Here is a 21,458-nt window from a genome sequence, read left to right as displayed (position 1 = left end):
CAGGTTTTTATTATACAGTATGATCTATATGAGCACTGAGGCAATTCATACTTTAAATTACAGTATCTGTCTATCATTTTCCTCAAATGTATCTAGTCAACTGAGCAACCCTGGAAGCTGCATTTTCACTACAAAAAAATTATCTCCATTATCCAGATTAATTATCCATGAAGGTGATCCCACCTAGAGAACTTGCTCAAAACTTCTAGCGTGGTAGCTCCACTAACTTTTCTGAAGCAGTCAGCATACTTTTGTCACACTCAAACTCTTCCAAATGCTTATTTTCATTCCCTGTCACCCACATCAAGAGATTCCCTTATCACAGGTTTGATTTTTACTTTTACACATGCAACATTCAGGTATTTCCTAGTCAGCTTTACAGGGCAATGTGCATCTTCAGAGGGAAATAAAAAGGCATGAGAATGCAGCAAAGAAAAAAATACGCCAGAGACTATTAGAGCTGAAAGACAATTGCTATCAATCTTCAGTTTTAATCATCATGCCACTATGGAAAAATCAGATGAACCAAGGACTAGTAAAAGATTACCACTTCCTTCCAGTAATTAGTAAACAGACCTTTCTGATGGTCATGTCAGAAGAGTTGCCCAAAGCAAAGTACAGTGGGCGTACTACCTGTCCCTGCTTTCAAGGTACACCAAACTGCAGAGCTATACATGCTCAGGAGATTCTAAAATTTTTCACGAGTGATCTGTGCAAATGTTTTGCCAGCAACACTACCAGCTACATATGGATGCATCAATTAAAAAGTTATATAATTTCCCAATGCAACATATCTTGCTGCTATTTCAAAATAAGTATTTTTATGGCAGATCCTCATAATCACACAAAGCATTCTTCCCGTAGAATACCTCATTAGCAGACATAACCTTTCATTTTTAAAAGGAGATTTCTGTATTTCATGCTTGGTCAAAAGGTCTGTGAATTGATAAATAGCATTTTAATTATCCATCTAAAAGAGTTCAGTAAAAGATGATCACAGAATGGTTGAGGTCGGAAGGGGTCCTCTGGAGGTCATCTGGTCCAACACTCCTGCTCAAGCAAGGTCACCTACAGCCAGCTGCCCAGGGCCACAACCAGACAGCTTTTGAATGTTTCCAAGGATGGAGACTCCACAACCACCCTGGGCAACCTGTGCCAGTGTTTGAAAACCAGAAAATTCACCTACTGTGAGTGCTGTCAATCTGTGCACGTTACCTCTTGCTCCGTCACTGGGCACTACTGAGAAGAGTCTGGCTCCCCCTTCTTAATTTCCTCCTACCAAGTATTTATACACATGGATGAGATCCCCCTAAGCCTTGTCTTCTCCCAGTTGAACAGCCCCAGCTCTCTCAGCCTCTTCTCATATGAACGATACTCCAGTCCCATAGTCACCTTTGTGGCCCTGCGCTGGACTCATTCCAGTATGTCCATGTCCCTCTTGTACTGGGGAGCCCAGAACTGGATCCAGCACTCCAGGTGTGGCCTCACCAGTGCTGAGGAGAGGGGAAGGATCACCTCCCTCGACCTGCTGGCAACACTCCTCCAAATGCAGCCCAGGAGGCTGTTGGCAAATTCTCTAAGATGACCTATAAAAACCTCTGTCTCCTTCAACTCCTGTAAATCGGGTCCAGGGGGAAGAGTATAACATACATTCAGAAGCCATAGCAACTGGATTATAACCAAAAAGATATCTCCAGAGTAACTTTCTGACTGGCAGCACTTCTAAGGTTAGCCTAGGTTATACAAACAATATCCTACAGTGAAGTATTGTCTGTGACAATAGGATACAAGATGTGAGGTTAATACTGTACAAAAAATTCACACTCATTTAAGACTTTTGTTAATGATAGCGACAACCCTCACCTTCTAGGTGGCAGACAGTATCTACATGCGAGGTAGGTGTCACCTGAGAGTCAGAGGTCCAGGGAAGCAGCAGTACCTTGTTAAAAAGGATAAAAGTGTGCTATTCCCTAATGTGCAAGTTCTTTATATGTATAAATTAACTTTTATTTACATTTAGATTTCACACAGAAACTGTGAGATATGGAGCAACTGCAGAGAGTCCAGCAAAGGGCCACTAAGATGATTTAAGGGACTGAGGCATCTCTCCTACGACGAAAGTCTGAGAGAGCTGGGGCTGGACCAGATGACCTCCAGAGGTCCTTTCCAGCCTCAACCATCCTGTGCTTCTGTGAAGGTGTCAGAGCTCATACTTTTTAGTTATGAGTGATTGAGAAAGGTACTTTGACACATCATTCATAAAAATTAAGGATAAACTATTCCTCCAGTGGAGTGGTGAGCAGAAGGTTAAATGATACAGGAAAAAAAAAAAAAAAACCAAACATCCCTGCTAAGGTAGTCAACAGCCCAGAAGCTAAAGTTAATCTCTCAACTGAAATTAATGCAGGTTTTTCCCCTTTTGTAGTACAAATATGGGGTTTTTTTAGTTCACTCTTCCTTTCCTCCCTCTATCAAAAGTAACTTCATCTCAGTATATTCAAAAGATAGCATCTTAAAGTCATTTTCCCCTCCTTATTACTGATAATGTAAGGACAAACAGCTTAGAAGTCGTTGCAGTTAACAGAAACTATAAGCACTTCATCACAGGAAACTTTTCTTAAAAGATGTAAAAAGATCATTCACTGATAATCTAAACCAAACTTAGGGTTATACACACAGAGTATGATTAACTAAAAGTTTCACCAACTGCCTTTGCCAGTTCTCTGCTTCCTGATAGAGCCAAGCTCCCTAGTAGCTACCACATAGCTTCCCGCCCTGCTGCACAGATACCTTTAAGATATTCACCTGAGCCAATATAAGTCATTAGGCAAAGCACTCCTTAAACAGATCTCCGCTTTTGATTTGTAAACTAGATAGGATTCCCTAAGTAACGCTTTACTGCACTGAAAACACATACCCTTGCCCGCTGTGCTCTCTTCATTTTTTCCTCCCAAACTCCCCAGCTGTATGCCCAATATAACTTGTTATGCCATTAGGCTCCCTTCTACTAATCACAGACACCACCACGGTGTGACACAGAACAGCAGGTCTCTCAGGGAAGAAAATAATGCTCCTGAGCAGGTCTGGTATGTACATCTTTAGTACTACCACTGTTATTTTAATATTAAGACTTACTCTATTACACCAGAAAAATAAGTTAAACAGATTTTATTTAAGGCAACCCAGATGTGTATATTACTGAAGAAAACTTATTTGTAAGGGGACACAGAAAAAAAATGTATACGTAAGAAAGGCTCCTACCTGTTTTTCCAATGATAGAAAATAACCATACATACATACACAGAAAACATTTTAGACTACAATTCTGAAGACACAGCAACAGAACAGCAAACTATTTCTTGGGAAACCAGCCACCCACAAACAGACAAGTCCCTTTTCACTTGCTAAATGAGAGCATTGCAAAGTAGAAGTGCACTTTGCTCAGTGTTACAATAAGAGCTAATGCCGTCCTGTCCCAAGCTGCTTAAGATCAGATATAACAAAGCAGTTTAAACCAAAGAGAAATCACACACTGAAAAGGAAGGCCAAAATTATAAGTCCTAGGATGACGACTTGATTCACGGTTTACTCAAGTTAATGAAAAGACTCCAACTCCCACAGATTTCAGCAGGTTATGAAACAGGTCCTGCAGAGGGAAATGTTCCAAGTCACAAAGAGCAAAGCCCAATTTTGATACCTAATTGCCACCACTGCCTATGAAGAAATCCCTGGTGTAAAATAGAGAACAAATACAATGATTTCGCTTTCTCATTTTAAAAATGGCATGAAAGGAACAATAAAAGAAAGTTATTGAAGAGAACTAGATTGTTCCCAGCTGTTGTTATAAAATACTACAGCTGTTCATGTCATTGCAGCTAATGACCAGTTGCACTTTTTCAAAGATTGTAACACAGCATGACCATTGTAATCTACATCAAACCACGACTTGGCAAGCATCATGGAAAAAAAGACTAAAAAATTATTTAAATTCTGTTTGTTTTTTTTTTTTTTAAATTTCTGTTCATGGGTTGGTTTTTGTTGTTTGGGGGGGATAGGAAGGGATTTTCTATGAATGGTTCTGCATTCAAATTGTCAATTATGTTAAACTGCTTAAAAATGATGGTAAATAAAAGGTATTAAATTACTAAAACTGTCTTTTCCAGTAATAAAAGCAGAATTCAGCCAAGAAATCCCAAATTTGTTGTTGAAAAGAGGTGTGCCGAGTAAAACTATCTCAAGTCCAAAGTGGATTACAAAACATCTTTTCTCTGGAACCAACAACAAGGTGGGCTTCCCCATTTAGAAGTTTTTAATTGTTTTGTTAACAGTACTATATGTGAAGCAAACCAGTTTTTTCATAAGATTCAAATACACAAATGCAAAGAAAACACTAAGATAGAAAAAAAACCACATATACAGATGCAGAAAGAATTTTCAGATACAACTCTCTACTGGAGCATTACTCCTTGACAGATGGAGAAAAAGCTAGGGGAAAAGCATGTATTCCCACATAAAATCTCCACAGAACCTAGAACATACTATTTCAAGTAATTTCATGTCATTTCTAGAGAAAATACATGAGACTGTGTTCCGCTCTAGCCATGTGCCTTCCCCTCCAAAATCGCCCATATAGAACTATAGACCAGGAATAAGTCACAAGTTCCTTCACTGTTTTGGTTTTTTGGTTTTGTTTTGGTTTTTTCCTAGTTACCAAGAAAATAATTAATTTATTAAGAAAGCTAGCATTCATTTTACCAGTTTCTCCACTTCAGGACAGAAAAACACTTCCAGAGGAATTCCAAACACTTCAGAAAGACTACCACCTAATCACACACAGCATACACCTGTTTTCATAGGAACCAATCTGGGACTTTGTAACAAATACAGCCACAGCAAAAGTACGATAAAAACGAAGCATCCCTATCCAAAGAAAGAGAGAAATAATTGTTAAACATGTACTTATAACGAAACACAGCAATGGAAAACGTGTTAGAAGCTGAGCCTCTTTCTCTCACTTTGGGCCATCTATCTAGACTGCAAAGGATTTCTTTCCAAGTGATGGTTACTTCAAAACATGAACAACTCAGGAACTTTGCTTTATGCGGCCACACAACTACTGACCTGTCACTATCAGCAAGTGAAAAAAAAATTAGTCATAGAACCTACCTTCAAAGACACTCACAAAAGCTTAAGTTAAAAATTAAAATCTAATCACACACTAAATTAGGCCAAAAACCTGTAGTTTGGATTCTATTAATTAAGCCTATTGAACAATGCCCAGAGTGAGTGTTAAAGACCATCTGCAGCATCACATCTGCATAACCCATTATTAACACATGTTATTTTCAACATTCCAATCAGAAGTTCAAAGTGGACTTCCTTTCTTGTGGCAACACTGTGCAGGCGTGATATTTTTATATAACTAGCAAGTATCAGAGCCAACATTATAGCAGAGTTTGCTCCATAGCAGGTTAGTTATACTTTTTTGCTCCACTCCATCAGTTCTACATTGTGCAACAGTCAGGATGACTCAAGGAAAGTATTTTGGCCTACACAAATCTGACGCAATGAAATGGCTAAGCTGCGTGCCTCTAAAAGATAGGATGGAGAAAAAGAATATGGTGTAGAATACTGACATTGTTATACCGATACCTGTCTCCATCAGTACATGTTTAATCCCATTACAGCACTTCTCAATTTTGAAAGCCCTGTAATGCATCAGACTTCAATTATTTTAGTAAGTCATATATGCCTATCTGAAATATGGAAAAACAGCTATTACTACTGGAAGATTTAATGCAACCATATGTTAGCATAGTTTTTCCTTTCTTTACCACGAAGATTTTGTACAATCTATGCAGACCAGGTTCTGCACCTTTTACGCTTAGAGTTTAAGGTGGAGGTTTTAAAGTCCACTCATCTATGGTAAGCTTCAGGTTTTTTTCAAGTATTACCTACTTCACCAAATCTTACCTTCCATTGCTAACTTCTGCAGCTGCTTGCAAAGACACCAAAGCATGAGTGTTAATACCACCTCTCCTCTCAAGTTAACCAAAAAACACCACTGTCTATGCTAGCTCTCAGACATTTTTGCATACTACATGAGTTAACACTAACAGTCACACTGTGAGTTTTCAACATTACTGCTAAGCAACCTGCAAGCAGCAGCTGAACTGCAAAATAGAGACATCCTTCTGTGACAAGTTGGGTAGAGCTTGAGCAGCACACTGATAGTGGAACTATTCACTGAAAAGAAAGCTACAGAGTCAGCAGCTGGTTGCAGAATTACAACAAGAGACTGAGGGAGAGGCAGAACATACTTCCCCTATTCTCATGTGCTTCCCCAGGCACCTACAGATGCACCAAAGGAAAAACACTGTGTTCAGTGAACCTCTTGCATTAGGTACACACACCCAAATCACAACTACCAAGCAGTGCTTAGGCTGCTTGACATACTTAGCAGTAAGTATGAAAGCAATAAGGAGAGAAAAGTTTGCAGAAATGAAGGAAAGGAATAGACAGGAAAAGACAGGGCATATTGAAACACACGAGGGAGAAAGTATTAAAAAAAAAAAACAAAACAAAACACAACAACTCGCCAAAAAGGAAGCTGCAACAGAAGTTCAGTACAGCACAGCTTTCTCTCTAAGTAGAAAGAATTTTGAGTGGTAGACAATTCTCAAACTAAATGTTTTCAAAAACTTCATGAAGTACACCCTAAAAGGAAAGAATGCCACCTACACCTTAAGCACATGCAACCCCCAGAGACCCAGGAATTAGCTTCTAATTAAAACCACCATCTTTGACCTCTGGTGCCTTTCCACTCAGCTCCTTCCCCTCTGCAGCTCCAAACATAAATGGTATTAGTTGGAAATTAGTTGGAGATTGTGTTGGCATCATAATTCAATCTTAAATAAGACAGTCATGGTCTCCTCATACAGCAGTGTTGCCATATCAACGCTAACATGTCTAACCTCGCTTATAAATATAGATCTCATAGTCAGTTTAAAATGCACGTAAATGACTGTCAAGGAGGTACTACTCTGGAGGTGTTATTTCAACAGTAGCGGCTTTCTGGTGGAGGAGTAAGTAGGGTAGGAATAAGTAGTTCAGATTTTTATCTTTAAAAGAAAAATTTACCATCATAGCACTTATTGTCTCCCTGGTTCTCCACATACAATCTTCTGTCTGTTCCTTCGTTCAATAATTAAAGGAGAACAACAAGAACATACCTGGGGTACAATCTCCAGCAATAATACATCTGAATCTACAACCTGAGTGGCAGATCACTCAATGAGTCATGCACTTGCGTAAACTAGGCTGCACATATGCTGTAATATTTTTCAGAACTGGGATGATACTTTCCACCATTATTGATTGAGTAGCCATAAAATGATCTTTTATGGGAAAGTCAAGGTAAATGACTGATTATCAGAACAGGAAATTACTTAAGTGTTCAGCTGAAGAACCATTATGCAATTGTAACTTGCATTTGACTCGTGAAACCGCATACAAAAGAATACAAGAAGGCACCTTTCCATGAAGATGATTTGAAGTGGCTTTTACTTCAGAAACTTGTGGCTTCTTTTATGGCATGCTTGAGAAAAGTGTTAAGCAGTATCTTTGTATCTTAAAATACTCTTAAGGAAGTACTTTTCTCCACATTCTTTAAAGCTCTAAAGAGGGAACTATCCCCCACTACATGCTGCTTCAACATTATTGGGAAGCCTTGGATGAATCAATATTATATTTAAATGGAGTACCAAATTTAAATTATAGTCCTGTCTTTGTACTTTAAGTAGGAGCCACTCAGCAAAACAGAAGAAACTAAAAAAAAAAAAAAAAAAGAGAGAGAGAAAGAAAAGATTCTGAGTTTGGAATATCTAAGCTACAGGTATGTATTTATTGACATTACCCAAAATTACTTTTGACAGAAAATTCCTTTAGAAATACTAGACAGGAAGGAATGTGATGAGTTCTGGAAGTCATGGAACTACAAAAAAATAATTCAAAATATCAAGTTATGTAATCAAAGGTAAATATATTTTGCATTTGATCTTCCTGCCACAACCTGCACAGAAAAGCAAGCATAACCATGCAACATCTATCATCTCTAAGTGGGATGCATGCGATGGAAGTAGATACCATTCAATTTGGGAATAGATAGCAGGGAGGAAACGACTGTTCTCTACAACATCCCCCTATGGAAAATTACCTCAACTGGCTCATATTTTCCAATTAAGTTAAATGCTGATAACATCCAGCATGAACTACTCTTTCAAGTTTCTCACCACCACTAGTGGTATCAAAAGCACCAGCTCTCTTGCTAGGCTCAGCCAAAAAGAGTAGGTAACGGAAGACAGCTTTAGCAAATATGGAACTCAGAAGCATACAAGAGGTTTTTTTTACACACAAACAAGGCAATTTTGCCCCTCACCTCATATCAGTCCTGAGACTCCGCAAACTTAGTGAGCCACTCTCATAATACAAAGCACGAGAAAAGCCTCCCACCTATGCAGTGCAGTGATAACTGTGTAAGAAAGGCACCCTTCAGTGTGAACATGATTTTTCCCCTATGCCTTTACAGCAAAAGACTTCTTTTGCTAAAGGGGTTATTTACAAAATGATCTTAATGACTAAGAGGCTCAGTGAGTTCACAAATCAAAATAAATCACCAGCTTTATTACACAAGCATAACTGTCAAGCACTGTACTTTGGTTTTGTTTCAGTTTCTCATTACTACATTCACAATCCTTTACAAGCATTATACACCCATCACACATATACGCAGGTTTATGCAGCGTAAAACACACAAAGACTGCAATACCCAAGCAGGTTCCAGCTGACAGAATCCACTGGTCTGACAAGTAGTAACTTAGTTTTGACCACGAGATAAGAACAAAGTGGTTACACATACAAAAATAACAAGCCAACCTCATTTTCTTTCTTAAGTAACCATAAAGCCTATGCAAGCATATTCAGTTGTTTTCTGCTCTCAGCTGCATCTCATATGGCTTGCTTCATGAAGGTATCAGGGGATCTGCAATTACAGAGTTACCAAAGCTGAGGTGGAGGAACACCCATCCCTTCAAATGAAGGTAAAAGTGGACGGAGGAGAGCAGATAATCCCCAGCTGTACCGGTGCCACCTTTCTGACACAGCTGAAGGTGGATTCTCTAGTTAATAACACTCCTTGAACCCAGATGCAGGCTTCCTCAGATCAAGCAAGTACATTCCTAAGTACTACAAGGATAAATTAATTAAAAGAAAAATGGAGTCAGCTTTCCTATGCCAACAGGAACAGCTACAAAGCAACTCCTTCCTTTCCCTCATAAGGATCAGGCAGATACCAAATCTTCAGCACCCTCAGAAGAGGGCCACATAACCATTTACTCTGCTGTCATTAGACAGCTATAACTATCCAAGTAACACTGGTCCTTATCATGCATTTCCTAACACTCAAATTTACGCCAAAATATATATCAAATTCACCAACACTACTGACATTCAGGTCATCACACAATTACTCAAAAGCCACTGAAGGGCAGCCCAGCACTTGCAGGATACATCTATGCTAGAAAAATTGCACTTGATTCACAGAGAGACAGAGGCAGGCTTCTACAATACACTAACGCTGGATTCCAGCCTGGAGCACAAGCCATTGGCGAGTACACACAAGTCTCCCTGGACTAATGGAAACTCTAAATTTCCATGCTAGTTCCCATTATTGACAGCAATTTTACCTTTCACGAATCTGAAATTAACACTGATGGCTAACATATTGATCATGAGCTGGCATTCATATTATATTACAAACAACCAACAGCCTGAACTTTAGAAAACCATTAACAATGACACAGTTTGAAATTCAGAGACAGCAGGGACTGATGTCTAGTTTTTTGGGGTGTTGTCAATTGTCAATATAACTGTGTACACCTCAGCAGACAATGCACAAGAGGGAAGGAGATTCCCAGCACCAAGGTTCACAAGCTGTGGCAGCAGCCCATCTAAACAGCTGAGATGGAGGGATTTCATTAAAACTCCACTTTCCTTCAAAGCAAAAAAAGGAAAAAGAAAACGGGGAAAAAAAAAACAACAACAACAAAAAAAAACTACCAAACCACTCAAAAGCACATAACCATCTGAACTGCCCAGAATAATCAAAACAATCACTGTACCTAGCTAACAGCAAGATTTCCAGGAAATCTTTGTATGACTACACCAGTTCACTTTCAAAGTTTTTATTTAGGATTACTCTGCTTTAGAGCAGTATTTCTAGAACGCAGTAATGCAACACTGAATATTTTGAGGAGGTCAAGTAACACGATACACAGCTTTTCCCTCCACGTCAGTGGGGTTCAAAACTTGCTAATGTCAGTAGTGACCAAAAGCTGTTGACATCAGACAGCTGTTATGTGACCCATGAGGAATGAGCTAGTATCCTCAGACCAGTTTTTCCCAGACAGGTATTCCTACCTTCACAAGAACAACCAAGCCCACACTCTGGCTGGCAAGTCTCAGGAGTTAAAAGCAGTGTGGACAAGGAGTAGCTTCCTCAGTCCTGAAGGAGAACAAGAACTTAGACCGCTCTGTCCAGGTGAAGGCTGCATCACACCTCTAACAAAAAAGCAAGGAATTTCAATTCGGAAATATGTCAAGTCAGTATTTGCTGCAACAGTGTGTTGTCCTGAGCCTTGATCCCACAAACTTCTGAATGTACCTGAATGTACAGGTCACTGTATTTGCAGTCAACAGACCAAAGTGTTGCTCCTCTACAAGATCACAAATCCAGAGAGTAAAGGTGAATTGTCTAATTTGCATCATAACATACATACCACCTGAAGGAGAGCACAAGAGTAAGTCAAAAAAGTACTTCTCAAACCTTAACTGCACCCTCTGGATTCACATACTTTTCCTTTAGCTCAACAGAATGCAGTTTTATCAACTTTAATAAGAGTTAACTGGCTTCTGAAAACTTAATATTACACACAGACTTGAATTTCTTCTTTACGCTGCTCATTACACAACAGTGTCAGATCCAAAAATTTCACTCCAACTGTAATTGTGCACAAGCTGCATAACAGAAGTGGGAGAAGACCAGGACCTTATAAGCATCAGGGGCTCCTAAACCTTTTTCCCCTTCTCCCAAAAGCATGTTTTATTTTTGATTCAAATCAGTTTAAGCACAGTTCAGACAATTCAATAAGCAAAGCAAAATGAGTATGAGATGAAGTCCTCACCTATGGAAATATCCCACTTCTCAGTATATTTGAGTTTTTTAAGCATGAGAGGACAAAAAAAAAAAAAAAAAAAGCCCGCAGCAACCCCCTGAAGAGGCAGCTCTCAGCCACAAGCAATCTGCATGAAGCTGCTGGAACCGTAACCTCCCCAAACCCACCCCACCATTACGTAACGGTGCCGAGCCAGGATTTTCACCAGCCAGCCCAGAACTGTTGTTAGAAAGAGACATCTCCTGTCATGCACCAGCAAATCGAAAGGGTTTTAAAAAAAAAACCCAACCAAACACAATAAAAGCAAGCAAAAAAAATGCCACACATGCAAACAGAAGAGAGTTTAATCCAGAGCCTACATCCATATGCTAAAAACATTTACTTTCCAAGTAAGGTTTTATATGGTCTTCTAACTTAAAAAAATAAAAAGTTGTTTTCACAGATTATATCTCACCAACGTAAGAATATCTGATTTTCCTCTCTAAAATACCAAGGTTCTCCAACTACTTACATATGTACTTACAAGGTGCCTTTTTATTTTTTTAATTATTCCTTTAACATTGCAAGCCTGTTTCAGTTGTTCATGTCAAGAAGGTACAAATCATGTCCTATAGGAAAGAAACAACAAAGTAATCTTTTCCTATCTCTGTTATTGTTGTTTTCTTACTTGATTTCCTTACAGTCTATATGAAGGCAGTGTGAAGTGCCTATGATACAGCAAAGAATAATCCTATTAAGAATCAGTTTACTGTGTACTACTCTCTTCAGATGCTATTTTAAGACCTTAAAAGGATTTCAATATTTAATAAAGGACTGAACCAGTTAAACAAATCCTCGCGTCTCCAGTGAAACACTGACGTTATGAGACAAGAGTTAAAAGGTGAGATGGACACCTAAGCAGCACATATGTTCTGTTCTTTTTGTTCAATGCTTTAACTCAGGTTAACAAAGTTGATTTCTGTTTTAGTTGCATTATAAAAATATCTAACTGTACATACTGCTAAGTTTTCTTAGAAATGGTACTTTCAGATGTTTGAGACGTTAGACGTGAAAAATGCAAAAAGCAATTGCTGACAAAACACATTAAGATGCGCTGAAACCAACTGAGGGTTTTGTAAATATAGAGATAATTCCTACTGATGATGAACATCAAGCCAAAGGAAGTTCTGCCACAGCAAAGATGAGGACATTTGGTCATGTGTTAGGACCAAGGCAGATTTAGAGGAAAAAAAAAAGTTAGGCATAGCCCATAATCATGACAAAGTCTTCCTAATAGGATGGTTTCTACAGAAGATAAGTGCCACCTACACATAGCTGTTTCAGGCTTCTAAAGCCTACTCTTATTGTGGTAAGAGACTGACTAGTTAAACAAGCAGTAAATATTCTAGATATTAGAAGGTAAAGGTGAATTCCCAAGTAATTTTAAAAATATTTTTATCATGCTTGTAATTATGTTTCTTACAACATCTGAAGATCTACAATTTCACTTGGAGGGGAAAAAAAAAATAAAGTAAGGGGGGGAAAGGCATAAGAAGGTAAGTATAAATATAAATAAAAAAATATAAATAATATGCCTTTCCGAATAATATTTATCTTGAGTGTTTAGTTTTGGTGTACACTCAAGTAAATACAAAAGTGTATATATCCAAGGCCATTTCAATTTCCAGCCTCCTGAGTTGTGGAAGGGTGCATACTGCATTTAGGATTTGTGCTTTCCACCGTAATGCTCTGTATTGGTATAGGGGTTATAATGTAACTACATGAAATACACCGTAACCAAGTGTATCCAGCTATATGGGCAGTGCAGAAGAGAAAAGAAAAAACCAAACCAACCAAACCACTAAATACACACGCACTTCATACATACCGAGAAATGCACATGTGCAATTTAAATGAGGCACTACCCCAGTAAATAGGACCTCGGTCTGTACTGCAGGGCACAATGTGTTGTTGATCCAAACTCTAATTTGTTTATAGAGCCGAGGGTCGCAGCACACGCATACCTTCGAAACCGAGCAAAAAATCATGGAGCCGATACGTGTTTGTGCCGAGCACCCCCACGCACATCTGCACGCACACGCGGGTGCACGGCCACGGTACGCCTGCTGGATAACTTCACATCCACGCAGGCCGGGCCGTCAGTAAGAGACGGCGATGGAGGAGGAGGAGGAGGAAGCAGCCTTCGCCGCCTCCCACAGCGCCCGCGGCCCGCTGCCCCCCTGCGCCCACGGCCACGGCCGCCCCCCACCCCCGCCGCGGGGCGACCCTGCAGGGAGCGCGGGGGAAGAAGCCGGGCAGCGCAGCCTCTACAGGGGGGTTTGGGTTGGGGGGCGGGGAGGGGGGGGGAGCGGAGCCCTGGCTGTCGGCGCGGGGAGGTTTCCAGGCATCCTTGCTGCATGCGGGGAGCCGAACGGCAGTGACAAGCGGCGGCGCAGCCTGCGGGGGGGCTCCGGGGAGCGCAGTCCGGAGGAGGAGGAGGAAGGGGGGATGCCCGGAGGAGCAGGCGGGCTGGGGGAGGGGGCCGAGCCCTGCCCCCCTCTCCCCCAGGCACCGGGGCGGCTGAGGAAGCTGGGGCTCCCCCTCTCTCTCACGCCAGCCCTGTGCAGCGCCTTCGAGGCGGAGAGGGGGAGGCGGCGGGGGGGAGGAAGGGGGGGAAATGCTGCAATGTAGCGCCGGGCGGGCAGGCGAGGGAAGCCGCAAACCCTCTACCGGGGCTCGGCGCAAGCCCCCGGGCCGAGCCCACCGCTTAGAGCGGCCGCGCCGCCGGCGGCCCCGCGGTACCTGCCCGGGGCGGGGAAGGGGAGGGGGGGACGGCCGTGACCCCAGCCGGGGCCACGGCGGGACGACCCGGCCGAAAGGGCGGCGAGGGCGCAGCACCCACCTTTCACCACCCTGTCCGTCGTCGATAACTTGGGATCAACGGCCTTATGCTCCGACATGTCCGGCGGCCGGGGAGGCGGCGGGGCTCTCCCCCCTCAGGCAGGGCAGGCGCGGGCTGAGGCGGCGGCCGCCGCTGCGGTCAGGGCTCCGGCTCCTCCGCTGCGGCCGAAGTTGCCGCGTCCCGCCGCCGCTCGCTGGCTCGGCTGGGCTCTGCCGCGCAGTGCCTTCCTCCTTCGTCTTCCTCCACCCCCGTCCTCCTCCTCTTCCTCCTCCAGTTAATTATTGCTCGCTCTCAATCACGCCTCTGGGTCGTTTAGGACGGCTCGCTCTTCCCCCCCCCCCGCCAAAGACCCCGGCGACAACACCCGCGGCGGGCGGCTGTCAGGCAGCGCCGGCAGGAAAAGCCGCGAGTGGACGCGGGCAGCAGGAACAGCCAGGTTGCACACGCAGCGGCCAGCCCTGCGCTTCCTTCCTCCGCGGCGCGCCGACGGCTGCTCCGGCTGCTCCGGCTCCTCCCGCCGCCGCCACCGGCCGCCGCCGCACCGGATCGGGATCCGGATCCGTCTCTTCCCCCCCGCCCCCCGCAGGGTCTCTCCCCTCACTCGCACCGACACCAGCCGCGGCCCCGCGGCGCTGCACACGCTCCGCGGCGCAGCGCCCCCCCCCCGCCCCGCCGCGCCGCGCCGCGCCGCCCGGCCCCGCCCTCCCGGCTCCCGCTCCCCCGCGCCGCCATTGGCTGCCGCCGAGCTGCCAATCACTGTCAGGTAGCACCGCCCCGCCCGCGCCGCGCCGCCGCGCCGCCCAGGTGCACCGCCTGCGCCCACCCGCGCCGTGGGGACCGGCGGGACCGCACCACGCCGCGCAGCGCTCCGCCGCGGTTCCCCGCCGGGCCGCGGCTCGGCAGGCGCGCGGGTACCGCCGGGCCGCGGGCGGAGCGGGGGACCCCGCGTGTGGCCGCGGGGGCGGCCGCCACTTGTCACTCACTGTGGCTGCGGCGGCCGCACGCCGGGGAACCGCGCCCGGTGGCCGCGCCTGCGTGCCGGGCCGGGCCGGGCCGGGCCGGGCCGAGCCGGGCCGCCCCGCGCTGCCCCGCGCTGGTGCGGGGGGCGCGGGCAGCCGCCGAGCCCCGGCGGCTCCAGCTGCCTGCCCCGAGGGTGGGCATCCCCGGCGCCGTCACACGCAGGCACAGGCACAGGCACAGCCGAGGCTGGCCTGCACGAAAGGGAAACTGCTTAAACAGCGTCCTCCCGTCTGGAGGTTTGCTAACGAATCCCCGGGTACGAGACTCTCCGTTACGGATAAAAGAAGAAATACATCCCTCTCCTCTCACTGCGTCTCTTGCCCGGCGCACCTGGCGCAGGTCAGCTTGCCGAAAGGGCTGGCGTGGGTTCCAGCGCTCGGCCTTGCTGCTGGCGCCCTTCCACCCCCACCGTCTCCTCCAACTGCCCAGCAAGGACAAATGCAATGGTCAAACGTGGGGTGTGAAGTGTTCGTTGACCCCAGTCGGAAGACGACGCCTCTTACTTCATGTTTCTTTGGGGATTGGAAAGTAATTTACATCTGTGACAGTGTCCCCCATCATTCCAGACAAGATAAATATTGTTTAGGGCTTGTTTATACATGTAGTCGTTCAGGAGGAGCTATTCCTGACTAATTTCATTACTAATTTCCAGAATAAGGCTGAGCTGTTCCGGTTTAGTTCAACAGTGTGAGTTTTAATTAAAGAGGAAAACAGGGCACACCTATTCTGGAAGAGGGATGTTTACAGAGTTGCTGCTGAATACCTTCTGTGTAGATGAGCCAAGAATCCACAGACACCTAACCCGGCTTCCCATTTCCCTCCAGGGTGATGTACAAGTTGCTTGCTTAGCAGATACTATTGCTTTAGAAAGCCACAAAGAAAATAAGATGGCAGTTATGACACATGTTCTCTGCTTTGATTTGCCTGACATTTTTAGGGGACTTTTTGTTGGCTGTCCTTGTGGTATTTTCACTGAACATGGGAAGACATTGTATGCGACTGACATTCAGTACAACAGCATGAGTTCTCAGCTTGTTCCGGCAACTGTGGTGAGCCCCATGTGGTGTGACCATCCTTTTGTCCTACGAGCACAAACTAGCTGGGTGACAAAGTTCCCATCTGAGATTCCTATCGCAATGGTAACACAAGAATAAGAAACAGAGCTGTTGCTCAAGCAAGGGTATTTTATATACGCCCAAACAAATCCTGAAGCCCACGACAAGTCTGCAGAAGGCTCCCCATATATTAGGCATACTTCACGAAGCGCCAAGTGCACAGAAGAATCTGGACAGAAAAAAACCAACATCTTCATCCCCAGTGCGGGGAAGCGCTGCTTAGCGGCACTCAGTGCTTGGACAGAGAAAGAGAAGCAGCATGTTAGGAATGCAGTATGGCCAGTAAATTCAGGTATTGCCTACACCTTGTGGGCCACAACTTCATGAGACACGGAGGACCAGTTTGGATCCGTTCTTCTGTGACTGCAGGCTGTTTGCATGAGTCATCTGGATTCTTCTTGATAGGCTGCAATAACAGAGACTCTGGGTCTCTCCAGCTTACACTTGCTCCCCCATTAGTCACAGGACAAGACTTCAGCTCTGATTTTTTAACAAGAAAGTATGATTATTGGTGCTGCTATATGGCATTCAGTGTCACAACTCCAGCATGTTTGTATTAATTCTGAAGCTATCTAGGACTTTTTTTTAACAGTTTTCCTTTGCTTCTAAGTTTTCAATTATAATATGCCATCCAGGCTAGATAAAGTTCTTTCATGTAATCTTGTGGAAGGTCTTGATAATGCGCCTGTTGAATGTATTTAGTCTTCCTTTCCAAGGTAGAATCCCCATTTCAGGTAATTTCTTCTTTAGGAGTTTTCAGACAAGCTTTCATAAAACAAAGGTGAAGTACCACTGCAAAATACCATGTCTCATGCCACTTCTGCAAGGTATGATATGGCCAAGATTCAGATCACAGGTATAAGACCTCATGACTACTCTGTCATGGTGTGGTGCAATCTTAAACCCATGACTTGTTTCAGGAGCATTTGCAAAATCGTTATGCTTGCAGTGAGGGAGGGAAAGGAAAAGAGACAAATCATCAAACACCATCTTTGTTCTCTCATAATGGTAACAGACTAGAAAAATTCTGTATTTCAGATCTATGTTAGTAGTAAAGGTTGTATATCTATTCCTTATTACTTAAATCTGTCCTTTTCCCCCATCTACACAGCTGGTTCTTCAGCTTTTTCTCACAAAGACCTCCTTAACCATAGAGCAATTCCTTTTTCATGGAATCTGAGTCCTGTTAGATTCCTTTTTCTCATTTAACAGTAGGAGGAGAACATGAAGATCACATCTTTGAATGGAAAGAGCACAGTCCGTGGATTCTGGGGAAATTCTAACACACTTGACCTCTTGCATCACCAATCCCCAGTAGAATTGTTAGTCATTTCATCCCCTAGTAGAAGAGAAACCCAGCATGATACATTGGAAGCTCTGATCTTCTGAAGAGCAGTCACTTCCCATCACACATTTTGGAGACAAGGTCTGTGAGACCTGGGGGAGAGAGAATTTTTTCAAGTCCGAAATAGGTCAGTCCTCACCTCTTTGCCTCAGATGAGCAATTCTTTTCCATTTTAGCTGAGACATGACAATTCTTTTAAGCACACAGCAGCTCCAGACAGCAGCAGCATCCAGCTGAAGTGGAAGGAGGAATAAATGCCCATACAATGAGAAGGCAGTAATTTTAAGCCAGAGTTTTATAAAGACATACAGACTAACAGATTCCAAACTTTGTCATAGGTCCCATGAAAAATTAGCAATGAAGTTGCCTGGACTTTATTTCAGCAGCAAGATGAAGATTATCTTCTAGAAATGCAACCATATGTTTGCACACTGACTCAACCAATTAAGATACTGTTTTAAAGTATTGATTGTAAGAGATAGTGTTTAAAATTTTAATCATTATTATTAGAAAAAACCTTTTCTAGCTACAGGGAGTCTGTCCTTCACGCATTAGCTTTTAGCTCCTGGAAGTTCTGGCTTCACATGTAATAAATGTAAGTTTGACAGTCTCTTGGAAGTAAAGGGGAGTTAGAGAGTGCTCTGGAGTATTATGATGGCTGCATGGAAAATATGTGCAATGAGGTTAGTCTGGATATTGGTGCTGCCTTAACTGATTATTTTCCTGATTTTTCTTTTAAGAGAGATTTGTAATTGTTTCAGTTTACTTCCCTTCAATATAAAAATTAATGGGGATTCTTAACATCTGTGTATCTAAGTCTATCGCCTAGGCCATAATCTGTATAACATAGTTGTCTACCAGATTAAAACCACTACTTACTAGTCTTTGTTGACAATGCATCTTCAGGAGATGCTCTGTAGTGGAGTCAAGGTTCTGTTACAATGCACACTCACCATGCTGACTACAAGCACCTAAAAATTCCAAAAGAGCTACATCTGTCTACATCTGATGAAAATAAATTTGATAGCAAGGGCCTTGGAAAGCCAATATAATTTATCAGTACTCCACAGGCCATTTGGCTCCATCATATCCAAGAGAGGAAATTCACCCCAGTGTAGAGAGCCTAAACAAATGACCATATACCAATTTAGATCACCATCAAGGGGCACTGTCTGAGGATTTTCTTGACAAATGGTTTCCCACTCTCATTCTACATCAGTACACAAGAGGGAGCTAGATAAAGGGCCTGTAGCAGGTAACAATTCTTTGTATCGTCCAAATGCTTTCTGGCTATGTTTGCAAAGGGATGGAAAGTTCAGATGGCAAAACATAGCGACATCATCCATCACCGAATGTATCCTCTCCTTTCCCCACCTGTGGTCTTCATGCATCCACTGCGGGCACTTAACCTGTTGCATCCACAGCCTCTCTGGAGCTTTGCATGTTTTCCCCTTGCATACATCTGTTAGGCTTTTGGCTCAGCTATTTATACTGGTTCTGGATTTGGTCCTGAAGCTTTTAGCAGAATTTATACACACTGTTAATGATACTGTGCCTGGTTTAGAAAGCAAAGCAAAACAGATAATTCTACAGAGAGCCACGGAACGGATGATACCAAAATGAATTGTGTTGGAATAAAATGCAAGCAATGGCATCCAGAATACTGGAGAGGGAAAGCAGGTTAGCTCCAAATTCCAAGATGCTGAATCAACATGGAAAACAGTAATAAATGGTGCCATCAGCAATTATACAGAGCTTGACTGACATTTGAAAAGTCAACAGACAGTAAAAGAAAAGAACATAAGTGAAAGAAAATAGCCTTGAACCCTGGAAATAGTTACACCCCCTGCCAAAACCGGCCTGCTTACAACAGGTTTCAATATAAAAGAAGCATAACTGTGGTCATCTAAGGCTGCAAATGAATACTTGCATTCAGATTAAGCCTCTGGTGCAAAACTGATCCACAAGTCATGCCTGTAATCCCTAGCAGCATGCAGACTCAAGAGAAATCATGCAAGGGACTTCCACATCTGTCCCCTTTCCAATCCTGCCGAGAAGTGAGCTAATGCAAGTTTCTTCCACTGCAGTTTCAGATTTCTTAAGAGGCACGTACTTTCATCAGACTACTCTAGTAAGCCCAAAGGTGAAGACCAGGTTAGAATTAAGTTTGGAGACAAGTACTGAAGCCAGCATAAGAATAAATCAAGCCGCCAGAGATGCAAAGAGCCATACTAAACTGAAGAGCATAGTCACAAAGTCAGAGCCAGAAGACTGAAAACCAAAGAGTCCCTATTACAAGATAAGTCAGAGCTGGAACAAGGTGAGGTATAGGAGCATAACACAAAGGAGACAGGAACCAGGGATCAAGACTAAGCAAACAAGAATGAAAAGCAAGAGAGTCAGAAGCAAAACTACAGCCAAATGGCACTGCAGACTGCCAAGAGCAACTGGTGGAGTTGCCTGACACATCTGCTATTAGAGGAAATTAGCCAAGCCTTAGCTCCTGCACAGCTGGGCCACAGTCCCACTTGCCCTATTGCATCCAGCTGCAGGGCCAGTAGCCCAGGCAGAGCCCAACAGTGTGGATAAATGTGCATTGGTTTAAAACTCTACCTGTAGGGGTAGCTTGTCCCTATAAATTTACTGGTGCAAGCAGCAGATTTAACTCAACTTATGTATCCAGTAGAGCACTGCACTGATTTGCCTGAATGTGTTTAAAGTTATAGCTTTAATTAAGCACTGCGAGTTTGTGCAGTGGAAATGCCTTACTGTAAAAGAAGTAGATATATCTGAAGGCAGGCAACAGTGCCAAGGTTCCCAGAAGTGGAAAGATATCCCCTCATCTCCCCCTACTGGTGTGCCCATCCCCAAGCCTCTCTGCAGAGTGAGGAGGAGCATCTTCCTCGTCTGCTTCGCCTGTGCCAGTACTTTGTGAAACTGAAAGAAAGGACCCTTGGGAGCAGCTTCCAGCATCGAGCTCTTCTCAAGGTGCTGGCAACAGCTTAAAACCACAGTCCTGCTATCAAGAATTACTCATTTGCTCCCAGAGAGTTCATCTTGCAGGCTTTGGTTCTTAATTAGACATTGCTTTTAATGGGAGACTACAGAATACAGATTTTGCAATGAGCCTTGAGATGTTATCCCAGTGAATATTAAAATCTTCCAGAAAATATAAATTAAGAAAGATTCGAATGGAAGGAAAGCTTACTGCTTTTTTAGGATGTTCTTGCAGTAGCAAACGTCATGACAGACCAATGCCTCTTTAGAGAGAAAGGAATGATATTTGTAGGAAATGGGAACTGCAAAATAACAAGATACATGTTCATTTTGTATTATAAGTTTCTAATATATAGCTAATTTAACTCTGATGTGGTATTAAAAACTACTAGTGGCAGGAGCAGCTGAAAAGATCCTGAAATAAGGCATGGTACTCAATATGTTTAATACCTAGGATGCTTTTCTGCCTCCTTTTTCAGCAGCAATCCCATTGTCAGAGACACAAGAACAAAAAGGAATGTGTGTAATTGTTTTTGCAAGAGTAGAGCCTTATTTGTTTTCATAAAGATGCCACAATTTATTATTTATTTTTCGCTGCCTTTATGGCCAGAAAACAGTACAGATTAAATCCCTGCTACTTTAAAGGTAACATGCATGGAACACATCCTGGAGTAAATGATTTATCCAAGTACCATCAGTGCCAACTGAGGGTTCAGTGGTAACAAACAGACCATAACTGGTGTTAGGGGTGAGATAATTAATCACAATAAGTTAATACCCAAGGAACAAACCCTGAAAACTTTAATTTGATTGCCAAAAACTCTCAGAATATAAAGTGTCTTGTGATGTGTTATTTAAAGAAGCATAGT

General features: G+C 43.3%; 1 protein-coding gene across 6 annotated transcripts in view; it reads right to left on the bottom strand.

Moving 5' to 3' along the window:
* PPP3CA (protein phosphatase 3 catalytic subunit alpha) overlaps positions 1–14,760 on the bottom strand; it is a 202,824-nt gene extending 188,064 nt beyond the window's left edge. For 5 of the 6 annotated variants that reach the window (XM_052775526.1, XM_052775570.1, XM_052775533.1 and 2 more), the window contains exon 1: positions 13,235–13,313. In XM_052775526.1, coding sequence (XP_052631486.1) covers positions 13,235–13,298 — 64 coding nt within the window. In that variant the 5' untranslated portion in view covers positions 13,299–13,313. Of the gene's footprint in view, positions 1–13,234; positions 13,314–14,112 lie in introns of those variants that run through there. The other variant, XM_052775541.1, reaches the window with a different exon arrangement.
* Between the last annotated feature and the right edge of the window lie 6,698 nt (positions 14,761–21,458).

Source organism: Harpia harpyja, chromosome 2 (genome assembly GCF_026419915.1).
Source record: "Harpia harpyja isolate bHarHar1 chromosome 2, bHarHar1 primary haplotype, whole genome shotgun sequence".
Taxonomy (NCBI): Eukaryota; Metazoa; Chordata; class Aves; order Accipitriformes; family Accipitridae; genus Harpia; species Harpia harpyja.
This window is presented reverse-complemented; position numbering and strand designations above follow the sequence as displayed.